General features: G+C 50.3%; 1 protein-coding gene across 1 annotated transcript; it reads right to left on the reverse strand.

Annotated features, from left to right (window-relative positions):
• Positions 1–7,078: 7,078 nt before the first annotated feature.
• On the reverse strand, positions 7,079–10,186 carry LOC147990464 (uncharacterized). Its single transcript, XM_087538237.1, has 5 exons — positions 9,409–10,186; positions 8,706–9,310; positions 8,166–8,467; positions 7,583–8,045; positions 7,079–7,486 (listed from the first exon to the last, which is right to left on the reverse strand). The coding sequence occupies exons 1-5, from the start codon at positions 10,184–10,186 to the stop codon at positions 7,079–7,081; spliced, it is 2,556 nt and encodes an 851-aa protein (XP_087394363.1).
• Between the last annotated feature and the right edge of the window lie 520 nt (positions 10,187–10,706).

A 10,706-nucleotide genomic window follows, 5' to 3' on the forward strand; every position in this document is an offset into this window, starting at 1 on the left:
GCTCGAGGAGCGCCTTTGTAATCACTTTGCCTTAGTGATCATGCGGAGACCCCACAGAGCAGGACTAGGAGTGTTATCTCCTAGGAGAGCCCCGAACCTGGGTAAAGTACGCCGGCATTCATGTCTACGCCTCATCCCGTTTCCAGGCACCGACGACGTTCTACTCGCCCCCACCATGATAAGCTATCCATTGGCATATGTCGCACCCAACCCCCGACATTTGGCGCCCACCGTGGGGCCTGGTGCATCGTCGTTCGGAGACCTGTTCTGGACGGGAACCCTTTTTCTCCCTCGCGAGCACAGCCAGCCCGGCACGCCAGACGGAGTCTGCGCCGATGCGCTGCATGGCGCTGAAATCGCCTGCGCGGCTAGTTGCCTCACCGATCTTGTCGGCGAGGTCCGCCTCTCCGACGAGCCCGCATCCGACGCAGGCACGGGCGGCCACGAGATCCTCCTTGCGGGCCTCCTCGATCAACTCCACGTCTCCAGCGATCCAGCTGGGGACTTGGAGTCCGTAGGCTCCACCGACCCGATGCTGGTCGACTCCGACACCGCATCACTTGACACGTTCCCCACCAACGTGGTGGTCTATGATGAACCGCTTCCTCACGCGGAGAGCGGCTGAAGTACCGTCACGGAAGTGCTTGTCATTGATCATGACGAGCACTCGGGCCGGGCTGATTATGACCCGCTCAACGCGGCGCTACAAGACCTGGCTGCGCCCATTCCCGAAGACGCCGACACCGAGACGCTGGAGGCACGCCGCCTTCAGCTAGTCGAAGGCGCCAAAAAGCTGGCCAGCATGAGACGCCTGTCAGACGCTGTGGGCGGAACACCGGCTGCGGCTGGGCCTAGCCGCCTTGGCATGGTCCAGCAGCACGGCGCGGCTATCGCCGATCTATTCGGGGCGAATCGCCCTGTCTACACCACACCCGCGGGCGATATCGTCTGGCGTCGCCCTCCAGCGCCTCCTCAAGCCGTCCGTCAAGCCATCGCCGAAGTCAGACTCCATCTTCGTGCCGGCTCCTCCTGAAGTAGTCGGATCCGACTCAAGAGCCCCCACAGATGGCACGAGTATTCCGGCAGACAGCACGGGAATCGTGGCAATCGCACCCGGCTCGGAGACTGCGGTAGTCCGCCTGGAGACTTCAGAGCCCGGACCGGGGACTGCGCCAACCCGCCTGGGGACTTCATCAACACAACAAGCGGCCGCCGACTCCAACCCGCCACCTCTCGGCCCAACCGCCCTCGTCCAAGTCGCAGTCTTGGCTGTTGCAGAAATCGCAGCACCTTCATGGGCCCAGCCCATCCTCAAATTCATAGTGAACAAAGAGCTACCAGCCGATGAGATCTCGGCTCGGCAAGTACAACGCCGGGCAGCAGCGTACACCATCGTCAATAGAGAGCTCGTAAGGCACAGTGTCACTGGTGTTCACCAGTGATGTGTGGAGCCAGAGCAAGGCCAAGCAATCCTCAAAGACATCCATCAAGGCGAGTGTGGCCACCATGCGTCTTCGAGAGCACTCTGTGGGGACCCCGACTCATAAGTCGAGATCACCGAATGCATGTGTAAAGTGATCCCAGAGATCAATGCTCACTGAACACACAGAAGCTGAATAACAAGAGTCTTACATCCATACATATCGTCTTACGCAAATTATGACCATTATGGTCAAGTCTTACATTGATAAAGCCTTAAGGGCTGAACATCAAATGAAACACAAGCAGCGGAAATCTTCGTCGATAAGTAGAACCCATGCCATCTGCCTTAACCCTACAGGCATTCTGACTGGGAAACGTCCTAGTTCGCATGTTCGTCTCCAAAGAACTCTTCTTCGAACTCCTGTTCTTCCATGCCTGGCCAATAAAATAACCAGTGGCAAGCCAATGAGTACTTTGAATGTACTCGCAAGAAACCCATGTTTTGGTTCAAGGTACAAAAATGCATGATATAGGTAAATTTTTGCGGAAAGCTAGTTTTGAGTGCAATGACATGTTCAACAACTTGTAAGACATGCATCAGGAGAATTCAATTAACCATGAGGATAGGTTACAGATATCAACATAAATAGAGTGGGCATCAACCCAACTGAATCATGTCAAGTCCTTTGACTTGACCCTAGTAGTTCTTCCCACTTATCCAAACACACACACTGGTTTGTAAACATGTGGACGTAGCCCAAGAGCGGTTACCCAACTGTCCTTGACCGTGGACACGGCTATTCGAATAGTTTTACACTCTGCAGAGGTTGCACACTTTACCCACAAGATCCGGGGAACTTCCGTGTCATCCACGACCCGCGGTACCTCAAGTACCCGAGGTAAGCACCCGATCACTATCTTTCCCTAGACGAAACTAACAAGGAGTCCACTCGTTGTTCCGTATCCTCATGATGTACATCATACGAGACTCACTCGAGATCATAACATCCGAGAGGGGACACAACGGTGTATCCGGTGCCCTGTGAAAACAGTCATGGCCGCCCTACTTGGCACGACCCCGTCCCGAGAGAAAGCACCAAATCTCCCCCGTCACTAGTAATGCGGGCTCCAAGCTAGTATCGGCCTAGGTAATCAATAATGCCCTTTCCATATAAGGGTAGAGTGGTTGCGCATGTAAGGTTGGAATAACGGTCGCAACTTAAACCAATCCGTTTTTTTGAAAACAACACACACACTTGCCTCGCTACACCACTTCATCATCAAGTGGCTACCCAACTCATCATCTCCCTCGGGCATAAGTGGCACCCGACGGGGTATTCGAAAAGTCCTTTGAAAATACTTTGTCTCCATCACTATGCATATTCCCGTCCCTTTTTGCGTAGCACTACTTTAGCATCCTATCTACTCCCACCGGCATAACCCTCATAGAAAGGTAGGGTCATGCATCATGCAAGTGTCAATGAGAAAAGCAATGGAGGCAAACCACCCCAAGTGGTCACCATTTTATCATGACTCGATGCAAGCAATAAAAGTGCCATATGACATGCATAAAAGGGGTTTCTTAGACATGGTCAAAGGGCTGCTTGCTTGGCTCAACAAAGTCTTCTGGGTCTTCAAAGTCTTCTGGTCTAACTCCTTCGTCAGCAACGCAATCTATCATCGCAAAATAATAACGAGAAAAATAAGGCAATAATAAAACAAAAAAACCAAAGTGCTCAGAAAAATGTCAACTCATTTTTGTTAAATACTAGGGTGAAAACTAAGAAGGGGAAAATTCCTTGTTTTGGATTTGGAGTAGCAGAATAGGAGAAATGGATTTACAAGGGCATATTTAAATGCTTAAAATCACATTTAAATATTTACAGTGAAGAAAAGGTTGTTGGATTTGAATGAAAGTTGCACCATTAAATAGGTTGCAATGTTTTAGGAATTTAGGAATTGGAATTAATTTATTTGGACATATATTTTATCCTATGGAATATTTGGAAAAGTGACAGAAAAAGAAAAGGAAAAAGGGCTCTGTGCCTGCTGGGCCATAACAGCCGCAGGGCAGAAGGCCCAGCCAGAGAGGCGGCCCAGCGCACTGGTGCACGCGCGCGCCAGGTTTGAACCTGACGGGCGGGGCCCAAGCGTCAGGACGTGAGGCTGACGGACGGGCCCCATGGCCGTCGTCGTCAACCCTGGGTCAGAGAGGGCGGCGAGCTCACCGGCGACGATGCAGGGCACAGCGAGCTTGGACAAGGGCAGGGACGGACTCAGCGTGGCGTCGCCGTTCGGGTGGAGGTGGAACCGGTCGCCGGGGTGGCCTGGTTCACCAGCAACGAGGTCACATGGCGGAGGGGCTTCGGGCGTCGACGGTTCCAGCCGTTTCCGGCAGCTACAGAGAGGGGAAACAAGGGGGAAAGGATCAGAGGGCTCTAGGGGTTCCAGATCGAGGCAGAGGAGGAGCGGGGGAGGCCTATACCTCGCGAACTCCGGCGAGCCGAAGCGGCGGAGCTCGAGCTCGATCTTGAGCTCGGGCGGTTATGGAGAGGAACTGGGGGCGCAGGGGGATGTTTAGGGGAGTGAGAGAGCGAGTGGTGAGGAGAGGAGGGCACGGGGAGGCCTTTAAGTAGGCGAGCGGCGAGGTGCCGTGGACCCATGCGCCGGCGGGCTCCTGCTCGTCGCTGCAGGGCTCGGGGGAAGAGGGCGTGGTGTCTGGGGTGTTCCTGGACGTCGACTACATCGGGAGAGATAGAGAGGGAGTGGGGAGAGGTCAGAGGTGCGCGCGTGTGAGCCGCGCCATTGGCGCGCTCGGGCGGCCGGTGTTTGCTAGCGCGGAGGCGCGGGGAGGAGGAGAGAGGAGGGGGCCGACCGCGTAGCGTGTTGCGGACGCCGAGGCGCATCGGCAGGCGCGCGGGGGAGGCCGGAGGTGGCTGAAGGTGGATGGAATGGGGTGGCTACAGTACGGGAGCGCACTGTAGCGTGCTCCAAAGCGCCCAAATGGCCGGCATGGCATTTTCTATGCCTTGTGGGCGTGGCCAACCGTGTCCAGTAGCTCAAGGGTGGAGTAAAGAAGTAGGGAGAGGCATTGGATGCTCTGGATGGCCAGTAGGAGAGGAGAGAGGTAGAAGAAGAGGGAGAAATGGGCTGTCCAGAGAGAGAAAGAGGTGGTTTCACCCATCCAATAATGGAGCTGTGGATTTTCCATTGTTACTGGAGGTGAAAGGGGACCAGGAGGAGCTGTGGTAAAAAGTTGAGCTCAAGGAGAATAGTTTTAGTGGTCAAAATGGTGATTTTTGAAAAGTGGTAGAAGGTGTTTGATAAAGGTTTTGGCAAGCAAATGATTTCCAATTGCCATGAGACTCCACAGGGTGAAATTACACATATAATTAGGGCCTCTCACCAATTTGGAGCTTATTTGGGCAAAGTTGCCAATGCAACTTTTGTAAACCCTAGAAATGAGCAGAAATAGACTTGTGTAGATCTAGTTGAGCATAACACTTCTCCTTGATGCACTACTTGGTGTAGTGGCCTCATTTGGTCATGTAAACATGCTCACAAAAGTTGGGGTTAAGGGGAGAAAGTTGGTAGTACAAACTTGCTCAAATTAGGTTCTGAACAGAAAGGGTTATGGGGCATTTTGGTGGACCAAAATGACCTTGATTGAAGTGAGGCTTTGCAAGATCATCACAATATGCATTTGTGACTTGCTGGATTTTTCTTGGATTTTTATGGAAATATTTCCTATAGAAATATTTCAAATCCTTGAAATGGGCAAAAATGGTTTTGGGAGGTTTTGTCCAATATTTTGAACATGACCATGTGTTGAAACTCTTATATATGGGAAATATATGCCCACTGAGTTTCCCTGATTTTTGTCAAATATTTTTAAAATAATAAAATAATTTTTCCCTATTAAAGACCATTTCTGGCCTTTAGAAAAAGCTTTTAAATAAAATAGGAAAATAACTTTTAAAATTATATTTTTGGGGTTTATGGGAATCCTATATCTAATAGGTTTCAAATATATCTTTTGAAATATTTTTCATACCCCAAATCAGGTACTTGCAGTGCAAACCTCAATCCAGGGGTTTTTGGAAAACTAATTTTTGAAAATACTATATTGTACTATACACATGGCATGATCATTGGGCAGAAGTTTGGGTCAAGGAGATGAAGTACAGAAGGTGGAGTAGTTGACTTTAAAGAGCACTTGAAAAAATCACAGAGAGAAAACCAACTCCAAAATAAAAGCAAAATAATGCAAAAGTTTTTGTTGGCCCAACTTTTCTTGCTTTATTAATGCAAAAGACATGTTACAAAATGCAGGGTGTGACAGACCTACCCCCCTTACAAGAATCTCATCCCCGAGATTCCTAAACTAGGCTTTAAAGAGATACGGAAACTCGGATCTAAGGTAGTCTTCACGTTCCCAGGTTGCTTCTGCTTCAGTGTGGTTGCTCCACTGGACCTTGAAGTACTTGATGGTGCGGCTTCGAGTGCGTCGCTCAGCCTCATCCAAAATGCAGATGGGCCTCTCACGGTAAGTCAAATCAGGCTGAAGGTCAATGGCTTGGTGATCGACGTCCTTGTAAAGATTAGGCTTGTCTGGGACTTGGAGACACTTCCGGAGTTGTGACACATGGAATACGTTGTGCACATCGGATAGTTCAGGTGGCAGTTCCAACTGGTAAGCCACTTCTCCTCGTCGGTTAGTGATCTTGAAGGGGCCGATGTATCTTGGGGCGAGCTTTCCTTTGACATGGAAACGCTGGGTTCCCTTGAGAGGTGTGAGCTGGAGATAGACATGGTCTCCAACTCGGAAGGTCATGTCTCTCCGACGTGAGTCAACGTAGCTCTTCTGCCTTGACTTGGCAGTTTTCAAACGCTCTCTGACAAGCTGGACTTGCTCTTCTGCTTCACGGAGGATATCGGGCCCAAAGACTAGTCCTTCTCCGGTTTCTGACCAATTGAGGGGTGTGCGGCACTTGCGCCCATACAACACCTCAAATGGTGCCATCTGGAGGCTTGACTGATAACTGTTGTTATAGGAGAACTCGGCGAAAGCGAGGCAATGTTCCCACCTAGATCCATATGCTAAGACACAGGCTCGGAGCATGTCTTCGAGTATCTGATTCACTCGTTCTGTCTGACCTCCGGTCTGTGGGTGGAAAGCAGTGCTGAAGGAAAACTTGGTCCCCATGGTCTCTTGGAACTTCTTCCAGAACCTTGAGGTAAACTGGGTTCCTCGGTCTGACACAATCTCCTTGGGAACACCATGAAGTCTTACGATTCTGTTGATGTAGAGGCTGGCTAGCTGGTTTCCCTTGTAAGTCGTTTTGACGGGAATGAAATGGGCTACTTTGGTCAAATGGTCGACTATGACCCAGATGGAGTCATGTCCCTTATTTGACCTGGGTAATCCAGTGATGAAGTCCATTCCGACTTTATCCCATTTCCATTCAGGCACCTTGAGAGGCTGTAACAATCCAGCGGGTCGCTGATGTTCAGCTTTGACCCTTTGGCATATGTCACACTTAGCGACGAAAGTGGCTATCTCTCTCTTCATGCCATGCCACCAGAATCTTTCCTTTAGGTCTTGATACATCTTGGTTCCTCCGGGGTGGATGGAATACGGGGTGTCATGAGCTTCTTACAAGATCAAATTCTTGAGCTCAATCTTGTTGGGTACGCAAATGCGATTCCCAAACCACACAATTCCTTGCTCATCCTCTGAGAATCCTGGGGCCTTGCCTGCCTTGACCTTCCTCTTGATGCCTTCAATACTCTCGTGTCCCTTCTGAGCTTCCTTAATATCATACATCAGGGTAGGCTTGACTTCAAGGTTGGCTAAGAATCCTGGTGCAACCAGTTCCAACCCGAAGCTTTTAAGTTCTACATACAAGGCGGGTAGCCTTTCCTTAAGCATAGCATTCAAGGAACAAGCCTTCCTGCTTAATGCATCTGCTACCACATTAGCCTTCCCAGGGTGGTATTGAACACTGAGGTCATAATCCTTGATCAACTCTAGCCACCTTCTCCGCCTCATGTTCAATTCCTTCTGAGTGAAAATATACTTCAGACTTTTGTGATCCGTATATATCTCACACCGCTTCCCTAGGAGGTAATGTCGCCATGTTTTCAGGGCATGAACTACAGCTGCCAACTCAAGGTCATGAGTAGCATAGTTCTCGTCATGAGGCCGTAGTTGCCTTGAAAGGTAAGCTACGACTCTGCCTTCTTGCATCAGAACACCTCCCAGTCCGGTTCTTGACGCATCACAATATATCACAAACTCCTTGTGTATATCTAGTGTGGCCAGAACTGGGGCGGTGGTCAATCTCTTCTTCAGCTCCTGGAAGCTTTCTTCACACTTCGGCGTCCATTCAAACTTCTTGTCCTTCTTCAAGAGCTGAGTCATGGGTCGTGCAATGCTTGAGAATCCTTCAACGAACTTGCGGTAATATCCCGCGAATCTGAGGAAGCTTCTGACTTCCTTCACATTGCTTGGGGATTGCCATTCAGTCACGGCTTCAATCTTAGTGGGATCGACTGACAATCCTTCTTCAGTCAAAACATGACCCAAGAATCCAACTTCCCGCAGCCAAAATTCGCACTTGCTGAACTTGGCATACAGTTGGTGCTCTCGAAGCTTGTCTAGGACCATCCTCAAGTGTTGCTCGTGCTCTTCTTCCGTCTTCGAGAAGACAAGAATGTCATCAATGAAGAAAACGACAAACTTGTCCAAATATTCCATGAAGACCTTATTCATGAGATACATGAAGTAATCTGGGGCATTGGTCAATCCGAAGGACATGACCGTGCACTCATACAGGCCATATCTGGTTACAAATGTCGTCTTCGGAATATCTTGGGGTCTGATTTTCAGCTGGTAGTACCCAGATCTGAGGTCAATCTTGGAGAACACCTTGGCCCCATTGAGTTGATCAAACAGATCTTCAATCTTGGGAAGTGGATACTTGTTCTTGATTGTAACTTCATTGAGGGAGCGGTAGTCAATGCATAAGCGGATGGTACCATCCTTCTTTGCCACAAACAGAACAGGTGATCCCCAAGGGGAGGCACTAGGGCGGATAAATCCCTTCCTAACTGCTCTTCCAGTTGCTTCTTCAACTCTGCTAACTCTTCCGATCCCATTCTATAAGGCTTCTTATAGATGGGTCCTGCTCCGGGCATGAGTTCGATGATGAACTCAATGTCTCGGTCAGGAGCATTCCCGGTAGCTCATCAGGAAAGACATCGGGGTATTCGCATACTACCGGCACTTGCTCCAATCCAACTTCTGACAGACAGTTGACTTGGGCACCTTGAGCAGAGGAGGGGTTGGGAGCAAACTTAACTTCGACTCCTTGGTCATTGGTCACAGTGACGGTCCGGTTGGCACAATCTAACAAGCCTTGGTGCTTGATGAGCCAATCCATTCCTAAGATCACATCCAAGCCTTGCGATCTTAAGATGATAAGGTCTGCTTGGAAGTCTACCCCATTAATGACAATCCTGACTCCTTTACATCCTATCTTGGCTCTCATCTCTGCTCCGGGGGTTTGTACCACCATAGGGTTATTCAGGGGTGTAGGGGTCATGCCACTTTTTAATGCAAACTTTTGGGTGACAAATGAATGCGTGGCTCCAGAATCAAACAAGACAGTTGCAGGTGCTGAGTTGACAAGGAACGTACCCAGCACGACGTCCGGGTCTTCCTGGGCTTCTTCTGCAGTGACATGATTCACACGACCCTTGCCGTTGTTGGGCGGGTTGCGGGGAGCTTGGTTCCTTGGTGGCATTCCATGGCCTTGTCCTGGGTTCTGCGCATTGAGGCGCGGGGCGTCGGGCTTCTTGTTGGGGCAATTCTTGGAGTAGTGTCCTGGCTGACCACATCCAAAGCAAGTGACTTGGTTGGGGTTGCTGCTCTTGCCGGCATTGTTATTGGGGTTGTTGTAAGCTGGCCTGGGGTTGGCATACTGCTGAGGTGGATAGTTGGTGCGGGGTGCGGGAGCTCTTGGCTGCTGATAGGTTGGCTTGACCGGGGCGGGCTGCCACGGTGAGGCTTCTGGTTGCTGGAGCTACCCTTGCTGATCATCTTGCACTTACGGGTATCATCCAAAGCACGTCGCTTGTCTTCAAGCATGAGTGCCTTGTTCACCAGATCAGGAAAGGTCAGGCAGTCACACACAACAAGCGAGTACTGCAGAGTCTGGTTAAGGCCTTCCATGAAGCACTCCCTTTTGGCAGCATCAGTGCTGACATCTTCAGGGGCATACCTTGAGAGAACACTGAACTTCTGCATGTACTCCTTTGCAGTGCTACTACCTTGCTTCAGGGCTCGGAACTCACGCTTCTTGATGCCCATGATTCCGGAAGGAATGTGGGCCTTGCGGAATTCTGCCTTGAAGTTATTCCAAGTGATGTTTTGCTCAGCATGCATGGCCTTGAATCCATCCCACCAAGCTCTAGCAGTTCCCCCGAGACAGTGAGCAACATATGCCACCTTCTCACGGTCCTCAGTGCATCGGACTAGTTCTAATAGATCCTCAATGGTGCAGACCCAGTCGTCTGCATCCAGGTGTTCAGCAGTCTCGATGAAGGTGGGTGGTGCATGCTTCTTGAACTCCACCAATGTGGAACGTCCGTTGCCGTTTCCCACCGGCTGGTGATTGACAGCTTGAGCAATCATCTGGAGGGCTGCAGTGTTGGCTTGTCGTTCCTCTCGGAAGGCTTGGAGAAGCTGAGCCATGTCCATGTTTGGAGGTGGTGGCGGTGGTGGAGCTTGTCCTTGGGGTTGGTCCTGACTGGCTCCTTCTCCGGCTTCTTGCTGCTGGGTAGAGGTACCAGTACGAGTTACAACAGGCATCCTGTTGGAGCGGTCAAGGTCTCATGATTGGGAAAGATGGGGAAAGCAATATAGATGGGACGCCTAGTAAGGGGGTTGGTATGACACTAATTTTTTTCATGCAAGGGCCAAAAGGCCAAACACATTCATTAAAATCCAAATGGGTGATGTAGTCGCTTACAAGTTCCCGAAGGAAAGTACGACGTCCATCAAACACATCAAAAGCAAACACAATACTACATGGTTTCATATGAACCATTACAAGGACTCGACTTCGCATAGGGGTACACGACCTATCCTACCGTAGGGCTTACTAACGGGCATATCTGGGTTGCGAATGATGCCTAAGTGGTGGAATGCTCGGTCGCGTAGTCTGGCTCTTCTGGGTCTTCCTCCTCATCATCGGTGGCCTGACTTTCCTCTTCACTTG

The sequence above is a fragment of the Triticum urartu genome, chromosome 1A (genome assembly GCF_056163025.1).
Source record: "Triticum urartu cultivar PI428250 chromosome 1A, HENAU_Tu73, whole genome shotgun sequence".
In the NCBI taxonomy this organism is placed as follows: Eukaryota; Viridiplantae; Streptophyta; class Magnoliopsida; order Poales; family Poaceae; genus Triticum; species Triticum urartu.